This window comes from Syngnathus acus, chromosome 17, assembly GCF_901709675.1.
Source record: "Syngnathus acus chromosome 17, fSynAcu1.2, whole genome shotgun sequence".
Lineage (NCBI taxonomy): Eukaryota > Metazoa > Chordata > Actinopteri > Syngnathiformes > Syngnathidae > Syngnathus > Syngnathus acus.
In genome coordinates, this window is record NC_051102.1 from 3689630 (window position 1) to 3713737 (window position 24108).

At 38.8% G+C, this 24108-nt stretch overlaps 3 protein-coding genes across 6 annotated transcripts in view; 1 reads left to right on the plus strand and 2 right to left on the minus strand.

Annotated features, from left to right (window-relative positions):
* Positions 1-1975: 1975 nt before the first annotated feature.
* Positions 1976-9424, minus strand: klhl20 (kelch-like family member 20). The gene is made up of 14 exons (XM_037276217.1): positions 9303-9424; positions 8382-8442; positions 7966-8223; positions 7770-7878; positions 7445-7651; positions 7163-7321; positions 6968-7062; positions 6717-6832; positions 6230-6413; positions 5625-5768; positions 5421-5554; positions 4968-5176; positions 4669-4775; positions 1976-4513 (listed from the first exon to the last, which is right to left on the minus strand). Exons 2-14 carry the CDS (start codon positions 8402-8404, stop codon positions 4429-4431), a joined length of 1830 nt encoding a protein of 609 aa, XP_037132112.1. The 5' UTR covers positions 8405-8442; positions 9303-9424; the 3' UTR covers positions 1976-4428.
* A 688-nt stretch (positions 9425-10112) lies between these two features.
* Positions 10113-14140, minus strand: LOC119136997 (LIM/homeobox protein Lhx8-like). Its single transcript, XM_037275940.1, has 8 exons — positions 14054-14140; positions 12900-13043; positions 12502-12623; positions 12104-12324; positions 11802-11893; positions 11539-11634; positions 10986-11163; positions 10113-10760 (listed from the first exon to the last, which is right to left on the minus strand). Exons 1-8 carry the CDS (start codon positions 14078-14080, stop codon positions 10684-10686), a joined length of 957 nt encoding a protein of 318 aa, XP_037131835.1. The 5' UTR covers positions 14081-14140; the 3' UTR covers positions 10113-10683.
* Positions 14141-20850: 6710 nt separating this feature from the next.
* The window catches only part of LOC119137030 (microtubule-associated protein 4-like), a 34732-nt gene continuing 31474 nt past the window's right edge, over positions 20851-24108 (plus strand). For all 4 annotated transcript variants that reach the window (XM_037275985.1, XM_037275987.1, XM_037275988.1 and 1 more), the window contains exon 1: positions 20851-20967. The gene's annotated coding sequence lies outside the window, so the exon portion shown is untranslated. The remainder of the gene's footprint in view (positions 20968-24108) is intronic.

Consider the following 24108-nt stretch of genomic DNA (forward strand, 5'->3'; position numbering starts at 1 on the left):
TATGAGCCTCAACCTGACAACATGTCACAGCAGCCGACAGCTGTAGCATTTCCAAAAACCAACGACTATAATTAGCCTGAAATATCTGACAAAGATTGTGGACTAGCTTTTGTACCTGCTGTTTATTTGTATCACAACCAAGTTGGCAAGCTTGACACAAAGTACCGATGTGATGTGAATCAAAATACCACTGTCAGATTAAATTCAACATCACACTAGACCTGTCTCTTAATAAGAAAGACTTTACCGAAAACATGCAGAATGATTGCAAGCTATCCAGTCTTTTTTAATGCCTTGACTCCAAGTCAACATTTATTAGAATTTTATTTCTTCTTTGTACCATCAAAATTATTTTTCCTGAGTGTAACCTCAAAGACTAGCAGCATTGTCACAGAGGTTCAATGGCCTATTTCAGTCTACTGATGTCGCTTAATCAAAGGACACTTGTCTTCCCGTGCGCTTGTTCATTCAGTGCAAGCTTTCAGAGTAATAAAAGGCCTAACTTGATCATGACAAACCCTGACAATAAGGAAGTAAAAGGCCATTAGAATCAGACAGCCTCCCGATATCGTAAAAAAATAACCAGTCATATATACTAAATATAAAAAATTCATATATATAAAATATTTCACTTCCTGGATTTTTCTGACTTCACCAGAGCCTTTCTTTGCTATACGTGCTTGTATGTCCACAGCGCTTTGTATTGTTCACCTTGAGGGAATTTTGCTGTGGAGCCCTTCCAAGTTGACATCAATGTTTCTCAGGAGCACTACGGTCTCTAAACATTCTCTGAACTTTGACAGATGCAGCTGTGTGCAGCGGCGTGTGTTCTCAAACATCTGACAAACTCCTGCTGAAAACCTGAGTTGCAATCCTGACTTTTATCCTCTGTTATTCCCACTGAGTTATTTTCAACTTGTTCTCAGGTTTACTGAAGTTACTTTCGCTCCCGGAGATGCCTCTAACTTCTTTTTGTCTGAAGGAGTTTACAAAGCTTTTCATTCAACTTGCAGCTCTGCTGAGACCTTTGTTGAAGTCTTTGTGATGATGCTTCAAACGTTATTCATCCATGCTTGATTCACGAGGCTCTCTACACTGTCATACGATGCACCATAAATGACAATTACAGTGGATTAGTCATCTTATTTTAATATTTCACAGCCAGTGATCTCATCGCAGAGCAGCAGGCAACAGGTTAGGGGGCTACTGTTTTACAACTCCATTTGTGTCCGTGCTCCACAAACAAAAAGAGAGAAAGAAAGCCACTCATAGCTGTGCTGAGGACAGGGGTATGATTTAAAAAGTAAAAAAAAAAAAAGGCATAATCATATCATAAATAATGCTCCCACGCTGATGTCACGTGTACGGGAAGTGGTATGCAAATATTTGTCTTTCTGCATCATCAGTGCCATGTGAATGCATATTTTTAAAAGCTGGAGAAATAGAAAGCATGAACAGGAGGTGGCTAAAAACCTTCTCTTCAGAAGAAATTATTTTTAATGAAAATTTAAATACTGTACATTTTGACATTTTGTTTCGGTTCCCTTTATAAAAGATGAACACATGTACAACATATTTGTTTTATATTTAAAACTAACCAGTGCCGCTCGGAAAAGCTATTATTTCTATATAAAAATTAAAAAAAAGAATTCTTCATAGTACTTATTGCATTTTGTTCCAAGTAACACAAGCGCATTCATAACATTTTCTTCGTCAAATTGCCATTATTGGAGTAGGCAAGCTTATTTTGACGTAAATAAAATGTTTTCCGGACTTCCAAACCACATCGAATCATAAACACTATGACTTTGTGATTGGATGATCAAAAATGCTGAAGAAAAACTTCCAGCTGCAAGAGTGAAGGATTTCCGGTTAAAAATAAATTAGCTTTCAGGCTTCGACATACATGATGCCAGAGTTTGTTGTATGTCTTATTTCGTGGCTCAGAGTATGAATTTCAGAAAAGAGCAAATACTTTTCAGGTCAGACACGAAAATAATTTTATCATAGAAAACATACAACATACATGAACACGGGAACCTTTCTTTCCCCACTAAAACAAATTTTATTATTTTCATGGAGAACATTTTTGATGTTGAGGCCATAGCTTAAAACTGAATCTGTGTTAGGAATTCTATTCAGATTACAAGTAGGACATACTTCACAGAGGTCACACCAAACAAGTTCCAACTGATCGTTACAAGAGCACATTAGTCCTGGAAAACTCCCGTCTAGTTTTGAACCATGTACAGAAACCCCAGAAAAGTGTAAAACTGTTGAAGAAAATGCTCAAATTAAGGCTTTTTAAGAAAGAACATGTACTTGGAGGGAAAAAATAGTGAGGACATACTTAAATCATTTATAGCTCTTCTTCTTGAGCAACTGTACTCCTTGAGCATTAATAGCAGATTTGTTTTTGCCCTGACACAAAAAAAGGGCTGTGTGGTACATTTCATAATGGCAGTAAAACTGCATAACTGAATTAGGCATTTTTCAGCAAGAGGATTTCACTTTTGTTTTCTAAAACGAGGCTAAATGGTGCATGTTGTTAAAAAAATAAAAACAAATAATAAAATGCATGAAATGATCGAATTTTGTGAAAGATGCATCTGTAACACAAAGACTTGCATAACTAAGAACATGGCAGATTGGCGGGGTTAACTTTCCTCGAACATTAATCCTAGAGAGCATTTGTTCCTTCATGAAATTGTGAAATCGGAGATGAGCTGCCTTTAACATTTACTTATCGTTATGAGCTTTGTGATTGCAGTGACACACACACGCACACACAAAGCACTTTGAAACAAAAGCCAGTCAAAACATCAAGCACCACTGCATTAAACAGTCTAAATGTTTGCCTCCAAAACAACTGGTGACTTGAAATATTTGTATGCAAAGTTTAGCAAAGTACAACAAAATAGATTTAAAGAAATTAAATTACATCTGAAACTCACTTCCAGTTGCACTGCAATACATTCTGAGTATATAAACGTCTGTCATGAACCGTTTCCACCCAAGGTCAACCCCACCTATTGGAAAGGCAGCACGATTACAAAGGAACAGCTGCACTATTCCACAGTTACCAGCAGGTGGCACTATTGCACCACATTGCTGCACACAAGCCCGCTCAGAAGTAATGTGACCCAAAGCAGAACAACTTGATGGAACAAGAGGGATGAAAGCTGATTTTCATATTTGTCTAAGTTAATTGTAAGTGTCAGCAATCCAATTTAGAAAGCCTTGGCCTGTTCTTGAGATTTTTTTTTAAAGCTATAGATAACTGAATACTTTTCAAAAGGGAAGCTAATTCTAAAAAAAAAAAAAAAAAAAATGCAGTAATCCAGTAAGCAAGCAACACGATTTCCAGACCAAACTCTGACGGTTGTTTCCACCATTTCTTTTTTCTTTTATAGCCACAATCTCATCAAATGTTTATTAGTCTGCTTTTGAAAGTGATCAATAACAACTATATTAACTTAGGACAGTGTGGCCTCTTTTGTTAAAAAGGAAATCAACTTTTCATATGTGGACTCTCCGCACAAATTTAATTGTGCAAGTCAGCTAAAAGCACACTGAGCTGTTTCAGAACGAGACTCGGCGAGCGACAGAAATGACTGATTTTGGAGTTTAAACTTTTATTTATTGCAGTAGTGTGACGAGGGGCCTGAACAAAGTATTCAAAACACATCGTCATAAAACACAATGCTAGGCATGTGTCATATATAGGCAAGTCACAAATAGGATGTGACTTGCTTGTCCCGATTTTTCTGTTGGAAAGTGGCAGGATTGTAAAGATGCTTTTTATCGACAAGCAGCAATTTGTTTTGATCGCTTTCTGTTTAAATTGCATACATAAATATTAACTGGGATGTCGTACAAGCTATGTGGAAATGTGAGTAGGTTGTATATTGAGTTAGCGTTCGTTATCTGTCTCATGGAAACTGGACAAAATGATTGCTTGTTTGCTGGATGCTGTACAATGTTTTATTTTGCCTCCTTTGATGATCTTTTAACCCCCTCCCTTGTTCTAAGGTTTAGAAACAGTCACTGCCCACACGTCTCCATTAAACAAACCTACACAATTGCAAGTCAGTTTTTGAGCTAAAAGCTTTGAAGGTAAAAGTAAGATGAGGTCACTGGAAGGGTCCTTATAACTGCTTTTCCAATCTGGCGCTTCAGTGATGCCCAGCGTGTGCTCTCTGTGCACAATGCATAACAAGGAGATAATGTTCAATCACTGAAGACAAGAGTTTTGAAAGTTGAAGGAGGGATGATGATGATGAGTAGGAAATGCGTTCTGCTTTCAGTGTCGTCCAAACATTTCTTTTATCCTCACATAAGTAACAGTCTTTTATGGAGGTATGAGTGTTGGTGGCGTCCACTTCGAAGGCTGTGTGTGTGTGTGTGTGTCTGTGAGGGAGGCTAGCGTTACCATATGTGGGATTCACAGTGAGTCATTTTAATGACGCCCACTCCACCACCTAGTCGTCGGTAATTCATTCCTCCGTACAACCTGTGAAGGGGTCAAATCAAGTTAGTGGTAGGGACTCAACATAATATTTTAAAATAATGAGTCATTTTCACATTGTTGAATGGCATTCAATGAGTATACAGAAACTCTTAAATATACACGACTTAAATAGAATTAGGGCAGCAAAAGGAACCTACCTCCATGTGTTGGCATCAGGGTCGTAAACTTCGATAGTTTTCAAATATGTCGTCCCATCAAATCCTCCTACTGCCATCAATTGACCATTGACTACAGCTAAGCCCACCTGAAGACGCAGTGATAATCAAAACCAACACATCAACATTAAGTGATCCAAGTGTAACATGCTAATGTGAAACTTTTTTGGAGAGAAACACTCATTGAATGTTTTTCATTTTTTTCCTCCCAATGCATTTCAAATGAAACCAATCATATGCAGGTTTACACAATTCATATGCCGGCTGACGACGGTACATACCCCACTCCGTCTGGATGTCATAGCGACTACAGGAGACCACTGGTTGGTCCTGGGATTGTAACGCTCTGCACTGCTCAACTCTGTTGTGTCATCCCGGCCTCCAACAGAATAAATCATGTCTTGGTAGACTGCACAGCCAAGGTGCTTACGCCGCGTACCCATTGGAGATACGGTGTGCCATCGGTTCTCCTGAGGATTGTAACGCTCCACTGAGGAGGAGAACGAGAAAGGAAAACTGTCAGGTGAATATTATTTCCCAATTTGTTTTCCTCACTGTAACCTACTCATTTTGCATCATGTTGACCTATTTTTAAAAAAAATTGTCTCTTTCCGCATTATGTTCCCACACTAGTTCTATACAAACCTTGAAATGTGCGTTACCATTGTTACTGTAGATACATTTTTGAAAATTGCACAATTGGAAAAGTTCAGATCATACAGTTTATTTAATACCTGTATTTAATGGGGATGTCCCATCAGAGCCTCCTACAGCATACAAAAAACCTCCGAGCACAGCCACGGCGACACCTAGTCGCCTGGTGCTCATGGAGGCCACACGAGTCCATTTGTTCTCTTTTGGATCATACCTGCACAGCAAGCGTGTTGAAAGCACCTCACGCATTTTCATGGGCAATAACTTGAGGTTTCAACTAGTACCTTTCAACAATGTTGAGACAGGAAACCCCATCCTGTCCTCCTACCGCATACAAAAAACCACCAAGAACAGCTACGCCTACACTGGTTCGACAGGTGCTAGTTGGGGCCACATCACTGCTCCATTGGTTGGTCTTTGGATCATATCTGGAACAACCAAATAAGAAATAGAAAAAATGTCACACAGAAAACTTTTGACTAGAAGCATGGACAGACAAAGAAATGACCCCTTTTCTTATATTTTCTTCTCTCCTCTTGTTCAATTCTTTAACTTGGCCTACTTTTTGCTGAGGTAATTTTTGTCCCCAAAATGGTTCATTCAAATATTATCATTTTTTTGAGCAAGGCAAGTGCTTCTGGCATGCACAGCATGTAAAATCATCAGACACTGTGCCTCCAAGAAGTGGAGGTCACTAAACTAACTGCAAAGAGCTCAACGAAACTATCATGGCTTCAGTTTGAAAAGGTGTGGCTCAGGAAAGTCATATCACAACAAAAACAGAAGAGGACGAGACCAAAGCAGAATCCAATTTTTAACGGCAGCTACTCTTGTAAATTTTGGGAACCACAGCTCTAAAGAGACAATGAAAAGCAACATTTTTGCACACCTCTCTACTGAGTTGAGATAGGAGGAGCCGTCATGTCCTCCTACAGCATACAGCAAGTCATCCAGGACACTGACACCCACTCCACAACGCCGCTTACTCATTGATGCCACCATCCGCCACTCATTGGTCTGAGGATCGTAACGTTCCACACTGGATATGGCGTCACCACTGCACCAACCACCAACTATAAGAAAATGAAAGATTTCGACTCATCTTCTGGAACAGGGAGAATTGAAGGGGATTTGAACCTTTGGAGAGCTCAGAATGTCAAGAAAGTATGAGGCTCGTACCGCCCCCCAGGTGACGCCCGTTTGGATTGTTTTGTTTTTTTCCTTAAAAAAAAAAAGCTTGGTTTTCATAATTTTGTTTTTTAATCATTGAAATGTTGAGCATTCGTTTTAAGATACTATGTAATTTTGTTCATATCACCTAGCCCCATAAAATGTCTTTCGATTGTAATACTAAATAAATACTAAATAAAACTAACCTGCAAAAAGGACTTCACCACACCGTATGGGTTTCCTTGGCCGGGTTCTTGGGCCTTGCATCAGTGGCCTTTCTTGTGGCAGCAACAGGTAGTTCTTAGCTTCATCAACCAGGTCTCTAACAGCCACAGACGAGAGTTATATAGCACACATCATACTAACCAAATTGATACAGTGACAGATTGACAAATAAAAAAGAGAAATGCCTAAGTGCAAAAGTTACATGAAATTTTTGATCTATCATTTGGATTACCTGCATTCTTCATCACTCTTGATAAGAGGGTCTGAGCCCACAGTGCCCACCAGAAATTTGGGGCTAAGGAGCGGTAGTCTGACATGTTGTAGAACCTAAAACCAAAAGAAAATCATTGAGTGTCCATTTTTCCAACTACACTGGTAAAAAAAAAAAAAAAAAAATGCTTTAATGCTTTTTCAACAAGAAACATACCTGGGGTAGTTGTGGTCTGCGTTCCTGAATGCTATATTTCACCCAGGCCATCACAGCATTAAAAACCTGCTCCTCACTTCGCACATTAAGTTCATCGCTGGAAATTATATCAATCAACTGGTTGGCGGGTAGTAACATGAACTCCTCACTTTCCATAACCTAACAAGACAATGAAAAAGACATTTTTCATTATCACATTGGGAACATTTCATTTAGTTTGGATGATTTAAAATATTCACTATCCCTAAAATGTATCAGGCTAAAAAATGTGTACATTTTTACCTCTTGAAAATTGTGTTGCGTGAATTTGTCTGCAATGCGAAGCAGTTCCCGGCAGGAGTGAGTGTCTGCAAATGCCCTGATACCCAGGCAGTTGGAAGGATCCAGCTGCCTCTTGAGGAACTCGCAGCAAGCCTCCTGGATCTCAGCAAGCTGGAGCAGACAGGCTGCTGGAAGCAGGGTCTGAACATTCCCTTCCTCTACAGTCACCTACAGATGGAAGGAGCACATTTAATTGAACTGGTGGATTTTGGGGCCACTGATTTACGTAAGTAAGCTGAAAGCAATTTATACACTAAAAACACGTCCTGCATACAAACATTATTACCTGCGAAGTATAGGCAAAGTCGATCAACAGTTCCATTGCTCTCTCATCAATATCTCGAATAACAACTTCAGTCTGTCTACTTTCAGCAAGCTCCCCAGTAAACATTGCCCTGAAGAGAACAGGACAAAAAAGATTGTATACGTGGCAAGACCATTATAATAAATATTGGTAAAGTTCATCCAACTTGCTCTATTACCTGAAGTAAGGACTGCAAGCAGAAAGAATGACACGATGGGCATAAATTTTCTTGGCACCCACCACAAGTACCACATCACAGAGCTCACGGTGCTTTCTCAGCAAGTTTATCACTTCTAGGGTTTGCCGTGGGTGTTTGTCCGAGACGTACGGCATGCGCGCAGGCTGGGGGACCCCTTCGGGAAGCTTGTTAGGGTCCCCCAAAGTACAGCGGCTGGTGATGTCCATTCCAGTGGCGTCTTGACGTGCGCTGGTGGCCCTGGAGGTGAACCACACAGTCAAGTGAGTGAATATATGCTTTGTAAACACTTGTTAGTATGGACCAATCCAGTCACAGAACCGTATTCAATTCATGGTTGTGCCTTTTCTGTACTGCTAACTTGAGGAATCCCAAATTCAGATTATTTTCAGACATACCTGCGCATCAGCTTTGGGTCCATGCAAGGTAGAACAGTGTTTTGTACCACACCTTAAAAGCCTGCAAACACAAAGAAACTATATCAGAATATAGAATTGTGTGCACCACCCACCCCCACTTTTCTGCTTCACTACATGTAACCAGCCTGGCTGTTTTAAAACTGTGTCAGGAATTAATAATTTCTCCTATGGCTGTTATAATGTTTCATCTCTCAACACACTGTATGTTTTACCTTTGCCCAATTACTGTTTTGCTTTTCTTAGATCCCCTTTAATTGTTTACCTTCGCCGGTTACTGCAAATAACTTGAATGGTTAATGAGCGTAACGTCAGGCATCTGTCACAGAAAGTAGTGCCTCGTTCGCTCATACGTTTTATAGATTACGTATTACAAAAAAAAAGTGGAAGTCATGTCGTTTCATGTTAACCATTTGTAGTTTCAGCAAATAGACACATCCCATAAAGGAGCTCAGCCAGCAAAGTAGCAAAATATCTCTACGCAGGACATTTTATTTCGACAATATGGACCAGACAAATTCCTATAGAATGCATTGCAATACTGTAAACTTAATGTTAAATCAAAAATCCAATGTAAACGTTAGACTGCTCTTTGAACAAATCGTAAACTAACTTGTTTGCTTTTGTCGGTAGCTGAGTGTCAACCGATTTCCCATGACGAGTATTTTAAGTAATGCAGGGGAAAAACAAAGGTAATTTTGTGTAAGGGTAATTTAATGTATTTACAAGAGTACCGTTTTGTAATACGTGAGAATCTATAGCTTTTGCCTAAAACTGGTATCAACAGAATGCCATGCTAACATTAACTCCACATTATCAGCAAACACGCCACATCCAGAGCTGTTATTAAAAACTCCGAATGTCAAAACGAAAGAAAGTGTATTGATTTTGAAGGACAATTACCTTGTATTTACATGCCAAAATCAGACGAAGAAAAACACAGGGATTTCGGCTCGCTAATGTTTACAAGTTTGATGGTTGGATACGCAGCTTTTCTTCATCGACGATGTGCGCATGTCAAAATATCAAGTATCACTTCCGGACAAGGCGCTTTCAAAATAAAGGAATATAATTACGTCATCGAGTTAAACGCGCAAGATCAGCGGTCCTTAAGGGCCGTGTAACCCCCGATGTTTTTAATTTTTTTTTTTTACCTTGAGTGACGTACTCATTCATACGTGCTGATGATTAGTAGAACGTAACGCAATTGATCATTAAACGAAACTTATTTTATTTTGTCTCCTTAATTTTAACATTTAATTTATGGCCAGTCTTTATGAACACAAATGAAGCAAAATTAAATATGTCGATTTAAAAGAATATAAATATAATTGAATCAAAATTCAAGGGAAATGTTTGCTTTTGTTCCGTATAACTGTTGCATACAGTGCAGCAGTTCATTCTAGGACTAGTTCATTATTGTACAGTATTCAGAATCACTCTTGTATCATGAAGTTTACACTAGAGCAAAAATTGTACCGAGACTAAGTTTATACACTACACAGTACAGTAAATGCAGATTTTGTATATAGTTGTGTAGTTGGCTAAAATCACCTAACTGACAAGCTTCGTTTGATAATTGGGACAATTCGGTAAGATACCAACTTTCAGCCCTCATATCAGCATCCATTTTATATTTAAATATTGTTATGCAAGCGTGTAATTCCTGCATTCACATTTGACAAATGACAATGTTTGCTGTGATTTATTTTGTGGTAGTGCATCCTTGTGATAATACATGAGAATTAAGCACAGTATATGAAGAATTGAGCATAACAATCAGCCAACTGTAGTGTGCCAAATGATCATTACACATTCATCATAACAATCAAAAAATGGAGGTGCAAGAATGTAAATACTGGTTCAAGTAATTTTCAGTTTAACTAGCGGCTGAGAATTTTGTAACAGCAGATGACAGACATTTTATATCCTATAAATATAAGTGGAGACTGAAATTTCATTTTTAATCAAATAATTTACTTCAACTGTCTTAGTGCTTTCAACATACTATGCATATAAATTAAAGTAGCATACTTTTTAAACATAAAACTCCACTCGAATTCCTCTACCTTTCCTGTGTATTTGAAGTGCATGGGAACACATTCGGGGGCGTAAACTTTACAGTAATAACTTGTGAAATTGGCTGGCTTCCAGTCCAGGGTGTTTCCTCGCCACCCGCTGGCACAGGCTCGCTCGTCACCCAAAAGAGGATAAGTGGTGAAGAAAACATAGATGGACAATTAGTGAGTGGTGACCTTGACCTCTCCCAGTGGTAGACAGCCTCTTAAGTGTGTCTGATGGGCAGCTGTGTTAGTGGATGGGGTATGAGCGGCTGAAGTAGAAGTGGGTCTTGCGTTTGTACTGAAAATATAAATAATGCATAAGAAAAAAAGTCATAATTTAAACAAATACAATTTGCAAGCATTTCTCAGAAATTTGCCAACAATGAACTTGAAATTGAAGTGTATACGTACGTACAACTTTAATTTGGGAAAGGTCTAACACTATTTTATACAATGATGTGGGTTCAAGGTTTTTCTGTTTGAAAATGTTGGTTGAGACGAGTGTGAAGAGAGGATTTCTTACCCTCCATATAGGTCATTGTGGTCAGAAGAGGCACATCTGGTGTAATATAAGTTGTGTACTGCAAGTCATCAAACAGTGGTGTTGTCAGATGACCAGTAGGGAGTGAAGGCATTGTTTTAGGGGCACAATTTGTGGTTGTGTGTTTCTTTTGACGGGCTCTGCAGTTCTGGAACCAGACCTGCAGTTGAGAGAAATTAGGGTAAGCTGCAATGTCAATAAATGTTCTGCAGCATAAGATCCGTGTTGAAATTACAGTACCAGAAGGGACTTTTCAATAGGGCTGCAACAGTGAGTCAATAAAAATCCATAATTGAAAATGTTGGCAAAAAAAATTCATTACCGATTCATTTGTAAAATATACATGGATATATACAAAAAACAAATATAAATAAATCCGAATTCATAACTTCGAGATCTCTGTTGTGTTGATGCAGTTCTTTTTGGGCACTATGAATTTGAAATAATGTCCATTTTTAATTAAGGAAATAGAAATTCAAACAACAGTTATCCATCGATTAAAAGCAATTATTTAAATAATTTTGTCTTAGCCCACCTGAATAACTCTGCGGCTTAGACCAGTCCTTTCTGACAGTGTCTGGAGAGTCTGAGCATCTGGGTTGTTGTCTTGAGCAAACTGAGTTTGCATTACCTAAAGATAGAGTTGAGGGCATGAGGCTCACGTGACCAGTGCTCGGAACAACCATGGGTCCTTTACACCTAGTATAACTTCAGTGAATGTAAAGTATGTACAGTATGAACAAAACACAACAACTCCAAAGTCTACGTTTTGTGGAGGGCTTGACAACAATTCAGTACCTGCAACTGGTCAACAGTAAAACTGGTCCTAGCCCTCTTAGCGGGTCTGGGCATGGTGCTGGAGTCATCTTTCACTGCCTGGTCTCTATCTACTTAGGATTGGTCATCAGAGACAACACAGTGTATGTTATAGTTTTTATTTTAGTTTAATCTTAGCTTTATGTTTTTGTCCGCCTGCCATTTAATATCTCAACCGCTGCAAATAGTTATATCTGAAGTATCAACACTGCAGTAGAGGCATCAACAGCTAAAACATTGGACACAATTTACATTTGGTCATTACTGTGTTCCTTTTTGCTCACCATTTTCTTTAGAACGTTTGATATTCTCCATCATAACATCATAGTGGGGCCGGCAGTAGACTCTGTTTTCTAATAGCCCACATTCCTCTCCAGTCGACAGCTGACGCTTACAGGTGGCACAGGCAAAACAAGCCAGGTGGTAGGTGTTACCTCTTGCCTGTCGCACCCAGTCACTGGTATGGATGTTCCGACCACAACGTGCACAACGTGTCCCATATTTCCTGATAAAGAACACAAAAAATGGTGAACTCTAAACATTATCAGTAAAATGCGTTCATTTTGGTTAAACCACAAAAAAATATATAATCTGATGGGATAATAAAGGTATATACTCATACATTATTTAATAATAAATATATTTATCATCCCCATAGCCAGACCAAAACATTTTGTGTTACCTGAAGTAGTCTAGTTTGCAGAAAACTTGTGTCTCCTTGATAAAGCAGCTCACATGTCTCCCTAAGGATGTCTTGCACACACAGCATGACAAGCAGCGGACATGCCAACATAAATTGTTCACCTGAAAGGAGAATCAGCTTGAAAATATTTTTTTTGATTGTTGCCAAACATTGTTATTGCATACTGGAGAGTTATAGTAGCATGTCTGAATGACAGAGCTCAGACCTAATTATGAGGTTACCCCTGGCTCTTTGTTTGCAGAAAGCCATGTTCAAGAATTTCCATGAATTACCGTGAGTTTTTATCTCACTTTTATTTGAGTTTGTCCTAACACTCTGGCGGAGTTGGCTCTTTTCTGTACTTATAGTGTCTTTGATACAGTATAACAAGGCCATACCTTGAGGAGATACCTGTCCACTATCTCCCCGCAGCAAGACGAACAGAAGAATTTTCCTTGCTGAGAAGTTAATGTGGAAGAGGAGGAGGACAAGGTGCAGGGAGAAAAGCAGTCCTCAAAAAGGTCTTCGGAGCCAGAGGAACCCTGTTAGAAAACGCAGCTGGTCATATAATAAATAACTGCTTACAAATCACATTACCATTATGAAATAAAAAGTTCACAATTTAAGTTTTGCCTTAAGGTCGTCGAAGTATACAAACTTGACAGGAAAAAAAGGTTAAAAACAATTCAATACCCGTTGTTTTGCTAGCACGGCAACTGTTGACATTTATATTGTATTTGTCACCGGCGGCGTCACTTTGATGTGCGCGCTCAGTCAGTCGGCGTTGTTTTAAGTTGTTTTACCACATAAACCCCGAGCATTTATGTAATATAACCCAAACAACGTTCAATTAATTATAGAAAAAAATAACTTACTATGTCGACAAAATAATTTCCAAATTGGACTAAAGCGTCCGGAGGTGTCGATTGTGTGTCGGACATGCTTCAAATACTGACCGACTGACAGATACTCCCTTATGACCAAACCAGGAAACAAGGTTTATATTCCCATGACCACCAATTTATTTCATTTTAATTTACAAACAAAACTTTAATATTCAACATTATTCTAGTCTTCAAGTTAATTAAAGACGGAACCAAAACAAATTGGTTCTGGTCCGGGGTCTCAACCCGAAACACGGTCCTGCCGACGCGTGCACAGCTGGACACAGTGTGTGTAATTTGCCTCACAGGTGAAGGTAATTGATAAAGCGGCTGCGCACGCACCGTGCATAGTTTACTGAGACGCGCAAGTAAAGTCGCACACCAGAACATCACAAATACGGAAAATACAAACTACTCCCATATTTCGACGTGTTGTTCGTTGTGCACGAATTTGCATGAATGTCAAGGTAAAAAATGACACTGCCCTAAAGAGAAAACATATCTCTACTCAAATGAAAAAAATAATGCATTCGAAAAACTCGTGCGTCGATTTTTAGGTTTTTTAAATTCTGTCATTATGTTTTTTTAAAAAAACTCCGTTTCAAGTTTGTCATCACACTTGTCCGGCGCTACGAATTGGGAAATTAATAATGAATAATTCAACTTACCATGCTATTGGAAACAGAATGGAACATTTCCACCACAAAATCATTCCACTTAATACACTTGTCCGTTTCACCACGTTCGTATTTGTTGGCTACCTACTTCTTTCGGCAATGCTTGTTTGAATTTGGCTCTGTCCTTTAAATTTCATAAGTCAAAAAACAAAAAAAAACGCACCTCCCACTCAGACCCGAGAGGCCCGCCTGCAGCAGCATCAGGAACCACACACTGGTCTGTCATTATTTGACGAACAGAAAGAGGCCTACATGCAGGATATTTGGTGTAAAATGTAGGTGTCAAATATTATTTTCTCTTTCAAGTACTGTATATGTCGCAAAAGTTCTAAGCTCTTTAAATGTTCTGCAGGTAGCGTGCCATGCATCCTCTGTTTTATTTACTTTAGCCCAAGGTCAGTCACAATTTCCCTAGGATATAATTGCTGGATAACTTGGCTTATAGGCGACATATCTCAATATTGTAAAGAAATGGAAGTTTACAAAAATCACTGCTTTTAGTGTAAATACATATTGAGTTTGCATAGAGACATAGAATCTGCTCACGCATATGTTTTGGCAAACCAAATCAAACACAAAATATTTGGGAATTTAAATCAAGGTATACATTTTTAGTTTATGAATTTTCGTATTTTTATAAGATACATTTGAAGACATGCAAGTTGTTTGGTATAGTAGATTTCACGATTGGTTTTAATGCAATCTCCAAATCAATGTGTAAAACTTTATCGTTTTACTGGCAACAGAAAATGACAATACTTTTTGTATTGAGTTTTTTTCCATTTAAATTACAATACACAAATTTGCATCGTGAAACAATAGGCCAGATATGCAACGAATGAAGTGAAAACTTTTATCTTATTTTAAAAAATATTTTTGACATGTCCTTTCCATTTTATTAGTATGCCAACTAGAAATTTAAGGATTTACCAAAACACTTTTGCATATGGCATCTGCTCTTTATAATGAACGGTGGATAAGATTACCTGACCATTAGCTCCCTTATTGTATGAACAATGGTATATTATTAAAGTACTTGTCATACAATTTTTAGATGAACAAATCTGCCCAGCAGACTTGCAAAATGAAAGAAAAAAAAAACAGATGCTAACCTTTTTTTTTCCAAGACTCATTTGCTCTGTGTCTGAAAGCTCTGGACAACCAGCACCTGCTTCTATAATTGACAGCAGATGGAGCCTTAAAGGCCTCTTCATGAAGGGTTTGGACCCTATGTGTTTTTTTTTTAATCCATCCAAGTATCCATCTCAATCCAAATATAAATATATAATAGATAAATATATACTGTAACTTATTATGAAGCATGGTGACTTTGTTATATACGTACGATATATGATGACAGTTGTTAATACGTATACCTCAAGTTCAGGAGTCCTTTATTCGAATCTCGGCTAAGCCCCTTCTTGGTTTTCCATCTAAAAAACATGTAAATTAGGTCATCTGAAGACCCTAAATCATGCCTATGTATGAATATGAGTGTGACTGGATGTTTGTGCCCAGTGATTGACTGGCAACCAATTTAGGATGCACCGTACCTCTCTTCTAAAGTCATTTGGGTTACAGAATCCGGCTCACAAGGACAAGTGGTATTAAAAAGGGAAGGCCAGTTCCATCTTCAGTGAATGGATTAATCATGATGTTGAGGCCTATGAGAGATGACTGTTTGTCACCCAGTGGGTTTGGCTTCCCCTCTCCAACCAAAAACAACCAGTATCTCACGAACATCGAGTTGTTTTGGTTTACAGCAGCAGTTTTTTTTGTGGCTTGGTTATGTCATGTTGTGATTGTTTGTAACGGGAGTCATGAAAGTGTAAATGTCTCCCATCATTTATTAACCTCTTTATCCAAGTTAGAATAATAGATTATATCTACAGCACTACATCGTGCTATCACTGTCAGCAATATTTCCAGCCCCCATTCGTCCCCCTAGTAATTTTTTATACAAGTTTCAAAACATTAGAACCTTCATCAGTACTCCTTCCTATGTTTGTGCTGCAGATGTACCCCATGTGTTAGCGTTAGTACACATCTGAACATTTTTGCAAAATATGTTCAGACATATTAATAAAATTTAGGCTAAATGCAAAAAATGGCATCATGCACTGCGGACATGATAATAAAACCATTAAATGACTAATAAATATGTTTACTTCCTAAATTTTCTAACATATTGGTATAATGTTGGACAAATGTTGAAAACCGCTTTTTTAACTTGTGCAAACACAAGTCAATACCCTGTGGGAGGAAAAAAAATCCTCAAATTCTCAGCCACCCGCATATTGATGAAATCAATTGTGATATGCTCTGAATCAGTGCCACACATCAAAGCTGTGTCTGTCAGTCAACTCACTAACATGAGACCAAAAGCTTTGAGCGTTTCTGTTATCATGAAGCTTTCACCACTTCATCCGCATGCACACACACACACCAAGACAATTGTTTATCCAATGATATGATAAGCATGTCTATTAATGCATTTCAAAGGCAATGGAGCAATATTTTGGGGATGTTTTCATTTTCTTTTTTCCTCCTTTTAGGTCTGGACTTTCCTTCCTCCTTGTATTTGTTCTTGTTAGTTTTGTTCTCTTTTCAAACACATTAACTTACCTCACTTCAATTCTTCTCACCCCCACAGCCGTCCTCCTTCTATCGCTCCTCCATCTTGCTCCCACTTCTCCTTGACATGTCTTTAAGTTTCCTGTCCTTTGTGAAACCCACTTCACAGTCACATCTTGTTTTCCTCCTTCTATCCTGTTTTAATTGAGTTCCCGCCCCCTGATATAGCAGAGTCACGCTATTGGAGGAAACGGGTGAACAGTGGCTGAAGAGTGACAGGTTATTCTGGGCATCGTGCGGCGATAAACATAGAGGGGTAATGGAGGTAAATGTCGGTTCCGCTGGATGGGTGTTATTCAAACAATAGGCCTGTAGGTTCTAGCATCACAAGAACACAATTAAGACTCCTTGCTATCCCAGCTGGCTTTGGGCGAGAGGCAGAGTACACCCTGAACTGGTCACAGGAGATAAATGGACAAACAAGCATTCACACCTACAATTAAGAATCTTCAATTAATCTACCATGCATGTTTTTGGAGTGTGGGAGGAAATTGGGATAGCCAGAGAAAGAGGCATGGGGAGAACATGCAAACTCCACACAGGAAGGCCAGAGCCGGTATTTAAAACCAGTCGACTACCATGCTGTCCTTCCACAGAAAGATCACAATGAATGTATCATATCATGATAATCATATATCAAGATTATCGTAACCAACACGCACGCACGCACGGACGCATACACACAAATTATGACATGCTTTTATTGCTTAACTATGATCAAAATTATTAATTACATTGATTAGAAATGTATCAAATTAAACCATTTTATTCCTGAAATTTAATAACCATTAAAAACTGTTTTTATAATACATAAAAATAGAACATAAGTTCCAATTAATGTGTCATATATATGCAGTACATGCATCGGTAAAGACTAAACCCATTAAACTGTTGCCTGTCTGGTTTCTGTGTACGTCTTTGAAGGAATTGGTAAATTGCCTCTGTGTGTTAAGGGTGCAGTGATGCCACTCAGATAAGCACAGATCCACTTACGTATGGCCTGGGCCTATTAGCAGGAAGTTTTACATTTATCCAGTGGCTGTATGTGTTAAGGCATGTGCCTTATCAGAGCGGGGCTGTGTCTCCTTTGGCTCGCTGCTTGCTGCAGTTAATCTTAAGAGTTGAAAGCAATGTTTCACCCATAGGCTTAGTCATACAAACATACTTTGCGGCAGGACACCAGAATGAATGGAGTAATGAAAGATGGAGCGTAGGAGGCTAGAGTGGAAGGCATCTACAATTTCCTCAAACCTGTGTTTAAGTCAATGTCTGAAGCTATATTGCTCACAAAATGAGATTTTAATTTGGCAAATGTTATTTGGTTATATATTACTTGCTATCATATTTTTGTATTTACTTTTACATGCTTGTATTTATGATTTACAGTACTACAGAATAGGAACATCCTTCACTGCCATTAGATTAATAGTTCTATCAATTTGGGACTTACTCCAAGGCCTTTTAAAAACAAAGACAAAGGAATATAATGTGTTTGTCAAGCATGCCAGAGTGGCTCCATCCAACCCTTTTCTAAACCACTTAGCCTGTTCATCGTCAAGGTAACCTGGAGCCTGTCCCAACTGATTTGGGGCAAACGGCTAACTACATCCGCGACTACTTGCCAGTCAATCACAGTGCAGAGACATTCAAGTACTTTCACATTCATACCGCCTTGAGTGGGAACTGAACCCACGCTACTTGCACTGTAGATAGGGAAAGAAACAATACACAATCAGTTACTCAGTGACAATGAAAATAAACTTTTGCTAAGTGCCTTTATCCAGAGCCACACCAACTTAATGGTTTCTTTCAAGGCCCATGCACCAACTGGGTTTAATATTTTCTAGTGAATCATAGTTTGATTTTCAATGCATTGTTTTACAGAATGTAGGTTAACAAAAACTGTTTTCCTAATGATTTCTCATTTATTTAAATAGGCTTTCTTGTTAAACATGTTGGTTAATGTTACTTGCAAAGCCATGTTAAAAAACATAATACGCTTGGTGATCAGTGGTTGTGCATGAATGTTGTTCTGCGCATGCGCAAAATAAAGATCGTACTACTACTGAAAATACGGTATATAAATTATGTTCATCAGTCATTTAATTTATTACCGTAATTTCGTATTTTCGTAAACCGTTTCTATACGGATAATTAATTTTTTTTATTGCCTGTGAGATGTTTAAAATGGCAATTAAATCCTATGGTTTCCTTTTGCATATACAAGTTGCACCAACTCTTTTTGTCCACAAGAGGGTAGTGTGTATCCATGTTATTTTAGGGTGCTTTGTTTTTGGGCTGGTTTTTGTAGAACACATGATAAATTCTTTTTTTAATGTCAGATGTATTCCAATTTTTTAATTCTGAGGTTCCTTTCGTCTGTAATTTCCAATTCCTCTTTGATTTTTGGAGGCCAAATATAGATATGATCTTTTCTTTAAGCGTCAGTAACAAAGGTGGCGCAGAATTTAATGTTAATTTGTGTCATTGTCTGTACCAGAGGTTTAATGAGTCAGGTAAATTGAAAGGGGACTAAAAATCTTAAAAATTCAAAAAAGGTTTACAAGTGCCTTTATCACAAATTAGTGACAGTGTTTTGTCAAAATACCTCAAGATAAAAAATATAGCATGCTTTACATACCGGAGTTTTTGTTTTGTTGAAATTTGTCTGTTTGTGCCAATAGCGAGTATGGATTTCATTACCATGATGAGGGGCAGAAGTGGCCGAATGTAGAACCTGGACTTAAAAAGTTACTGTGAACTCCCTAGTGCAAACCACTCACGTGGCAACATTCATTTTACTTTCCTCATGGAGGCTGCACCAAATTGTATTTGTCAGCTAATGTCTGGACCTGTGTGCCTAGGGTGACTCAACGGACCTGGGGTCTTCAGGCATCCATCTGAAGGGGGACATCCACAGACCAGTCTCCAAAACAACTATGCTTGAGGTACCTTTAAAGGACATCAGTTTATGTTTTAAAAAAATCTCTTTAGAGCATTCCAAATGCCCCACTTGTGTCTCATCCCCCAATCTAACCCAGACACCCCCTGCACAGCCTCACTCCAAATCCCCTCAACAAATTCCCCCACTCTCTCTCTCCAAATCTTTCATTCCGCGGGCACCCCCTGGGTTGGTCTGAAGACCAACATCACTGACTGACAGAAAATCTCCCAAGCCTCCCTCGATAATTCTCTTGATCAAAGTAGATATTATTTCAGATAGAATTCTTGAAAATGTCACAGCAGTTCTTTTGTCTCTACAATCTATTTGTAATATTCTATTCTAATACTATTGCCAGTATAGCTTTAATGTGTGCTTTAGGATGTTTTTCATATTACTGTGTCAATCTCTAAACTAAGCTCTAACACTGCAGGGGTTCATTCCTTATTTAGGTCATCATTGTATGGATGAGGTCCATTGGAAACTCATCTGGATTGGTCCACAGAGCTCCAACATCTGGTCTGTGTGGCCGATTTACATGTAATATGCTGTATGGTGCATGGTAAGAAAGCACACACATGCAATTGACAAACACTTATGGAAAAAAATATGACATCAATTTATTGGGTGCATGCTCCGAGTCTAGCTAGATTGTCTGATATGATGAACCTGTGCATGGAAACACATTATAGCCAAAAGCACTCCTTGTAAGAGTGTCAAAGATGAGGTTGAGTTGCAAAACAGGTTTTTAGCACTGCTCTGTTTTTAATCTAGATTTGAAATATTTGTCTCTCTGCCTACTTGATAGTTGCTAACAACATTGTTATGTAAACTGTTCACTGGTATCTACCAAATACAAAGAAAAGGCAGATTGCAGTGCAAGATGCTGCAGTTTTTCATCAACCTGGGTGGCATCTTATTTTGACATGACATAAATGTTGGTTTTGGTTGCCACTTTCCCCATGGCCCCAAATTCAGAAGCCTTTTGGGGGCATCACTGACCCTCGTGAGGATAAACAGTTCGGAAAAAATATAGAATTTGCGTCCCTGGATGCTATGCATTTGCGGAAATTCTTGTATGTACGGTAGCACTTGAAGGCAACAGTACCCTCCGAAGAGCCACGCGAAGAGTCCGCAAATTGTACCGAATGGGGTTTCTCGTTCCGGCTTCCAATTGGTCAAACGGGCTATTGTGGGCGGAACTGACTTCTCATCCCTGTCATCAGTTTTTTTTTTTTTTAGTGACAGAGAAAGGTGGAGAGATATTTTAATCCCCCCCTCTGACTGACAGCCACACACACGCTCCGAGAAAACAAGACACCAGTGCACCGTGAGTGAATTTAATTTCTTCATTTTACACCAGTTGGGCTGTTATGTCATCGCGTGTGAAACCTTGTTCTTTCTGCAGCGCTCTGCACCATCATTTGAAATGAGTGATGAAATGCGTTGGATATAGATGACAAGACAGTGTGCATTACAAGCAAGGATGTGGCCTATCTATAGCTCATCAGATGGCGGAGTAGCGATATGGATCATTGTAGTATACGACGTTTCCCTCATCCACAATGGCAGAGCATGGTGGGCGTGTAGTGGGGGTGTTGTCTGTCTCCTGCGGAGATCCGTGAATTCGTTCCTCTTTGTTACAGTGATGCCGCAATCGGGATGATCTACGCGCATGCTAAAAATGACTAGGCCGTAGGTTGTCAGCTATCAGAATAATAATATCAAATGGCATACGTGATGTGCATGTATGGACGATCAAAAATCAAAATGAGGGATCACGAACTACATTTTTTTCCGACTTTCCTATATTACACGCTGTCTTTTTCGTAGGTAGGCTGGAAGACCTTGTTACATAAAATATCATTTTCTGATTTAATGCAGCCTGTCAGGTAAAGACTGTTTTAGACCAGAGCTTTTGGTTATAAAATGATGTCGCTCAATAGACACAAAGGCATCCTGGCACATCCTGTGTCTTCTCGGTGGGGATTAGTAGGCCTCCACATTGTTCTGTCTGTGCCCATGTCTGTCTAGCTGTTTGTCTTTCTAAACTGAAATATCACGGATTGGGCCCATTCTCGTGGAAGTATAGCAAGAGTAAAATGATTGCAGACTTTGCCCTCAATAAAATACATCTTTTGTCTAATGTTAGACTGGGCATTTCCAGGATGGATGTTGGAGAATTTTAGAAACGTGAAATGCCAAATTTACTTTTGTACAGTTCTGTAATATATGATGACTTTTCAAGTGTGGAAGTAAAAATTGTAGTTGCACAAGTGTGCACATCCGCTCTTTTTTGTATTATTTTTAAGCCACAAGTGATGATGAACTGAAGGAGATGGCAGCTTCCGGGAATAACAAACCCGTAGACTGACGTCATAACACACGCAGTAAAGGTTTGTGTTGCGCGTCGATCAAATTATCAATCAACATAAAGGTTTTCTGTAGCGCTTGTCTTTATTAGGTGAGTTTGAGCCCCTTTTTTTTAATTGCTACAATACACACGACAAGGATGAAGTGTTTTGATAATCAGAGATATTAAAATATATATCTTTTGGCATGATGATATACGTACATGTAGATTTTGTACTGTGTGGATTGGAGAGATTATATTCAATCCCTCTCAGATTACCAGTCAGGCAGTTAGGTTTGGGGTCATAGAGTACATCTGGTACAGCCCACAGTTTCTGCCCAGCATCCATAGAGTCTGAGTCATGTATGTGATGAGCAGATAAACGGGCAGTAGTAGGTCTATCTCTTAGTGTTTCGAGACAAAAGCACCTTTGTCTGTTTTAATAGGGTGCTTCTACAGGAAATGTCTCCCCTTATTCATTACGGCAGTGTATCAGGCAGGGGCAGGCAGTACAGGGGTGCGATCACAGGAATGTGATCAAACAGGCGTCCAAAGACAATTTATATTCCCCCGTAATAGTTGGTAAAATTTTATTGCAATAAATAGTCTGATACTGTAAAGTGCAGATGTCATTTATTTTATGACATAGTGATTGTCAGTGGCTTATATTGCTGCTCTTTCATCCGGTTTCAAATACCGTACTTTCCGCACTATAAGGCGCACCTAAAAACCTCCAATTTTCTCAAAAGCCGAGAATGCGCCTTATAATCAGGTGCGCCTTATATATGGACCAATATTGAGCCACTACAGCAGGCGTGTCCAAAGTCCGACCCGCGGGTCAAATGTATATATCTTATATATGGACAAAGTTTTAAAATGGGCCATTCATTGAAGGTGCGCCTTATAATCCGGTGCGCCTTATATATGGACAAAGTTTTAAAATGGGCCATTCATTGAAGGTGCGCCTGATAATCCGGTGCGCCTTATAGTGCGGAAAATACGGTAGTTAAAGCAATATTTTTTGTTTTTGTATCGTAAATAAATGCGATTCAGTAGGCTACACATATTTTTCACTGAGCACAATGAATGATAAAGTATACATAGATTATTATTGCCATTTTGAACTGGGGTTTGGTTTACATTCAGTAAACACGGTGGAACAATAGAGTCAAATTTTAGTCAAGTTTATTTTGCTGCTTCAGCATCCGTGAAAATGACAGTAGCGCCTTAATGAACTGCATCGCAGTGGTAAAGGATAAACAGAGGATCAATGACAAAGTGTTGCTATCTGTGTTTTGATTATCATATTCAACATTACCTCCCTCAAGGTCGCCCAATCAATTCTTGTTTACCATGACAGATTTAAGTAAACCAGCAAGGTTTACTGACACAATCCTTGCCCCTCAAAGCCTTGAGACAGAGTAGGTACAATACACCAGAATAATAGGCTGTTTTAGATCGTCTTTATAGCTGGGTTTTGGGGACAGGCAATGTGAAGGACACCTGTCTGGAAAATAAATCAGTAAGATGATGAGTAACGACAGTCAATTAGTTTGGGGATATGCAATACACACACGCAAATGCCGGGTTGCTTTACGAACCTGCTGACTGGTAGCCTTAAATTTTGAGCAAATTAAGTTAATTTTACCCAAGGTTGGGTTACTTATTTTGAACCAGATTGGGTTGATAACTGTATTATGGGTTTATGCTTCTTACATCAGGAAGGGCAATTACAAGTAAGTAGCCAATAACACATTGAGCTTGCTCATTTTGCCGCAGAGTTTTTTTATCATTATATAATAAAATTGTAATTTCTTTTGGAACATGTTAAATATTACAATAATATCGATATCACAACATTCCATCGTTATCGCTACATGTTTTTCCATTATCGTGCAGCCCTAGTTGTATTCTGATGTTGACGGTTTGACTGTGGTACGGATTATTTCTCTTTTCATTTTTACTACCTTTTTTATGTTAAAAATCAGAGCAATACCAAGGGTTGAGTAGAAACCTAGAAGAAATTATTTTTGACCATTTCCTCATTCACTGCCATCACCGACTCAAATGTGCATCCTGCCTGGGAAGGATGCCAGTTAATAAGTTTTAAAAATCCCA

Excerpts from the sequence above, each read along its gene's own strand:
- LOC119136997 (XM_037275940.1), bottom strand. The coding sequence starts at position 14,080 with ATGTTCCATTCTGTTTCCAATAGCATG. Across the intron at positions 12,325-12,501 it reads TGCAAACTAGACTACTTCAG|GAAATATGGGACACGTTGTG; the intron begins GTAACACAAAAT and ends GTTCTTTATCAG. Across the intron at positions 11,164-11,538 it reads TAAGCCGCAGAGTTATTCAG|GTCTGGTTCCAGAACTGCAG; the intron begins GTGGGCTAAGAC and ends TCTCAACTGCAG.
- klhl20 (XM_037276217.1), bottom strand. The coding sequence starts at position 8,404 with ATGGACCCAAAGCTGATGCGCAG. Across the intron at positions 6,833-6,967 it reads AAGAGTGATGAAGAATGCAG|AGACCTGGTTGATGAAGCTA; the intron begins GTAATCCAAATG and ends TGTGGCTGTTAG. Across the intron at positions 4,776-4,967 it reads TGACATCCAGACGGAGTGGG|GTGGGCTTAGCTGTAGTCAA; the intron begins GTATGTACCGTC and ends CTGCGTCTTCAG.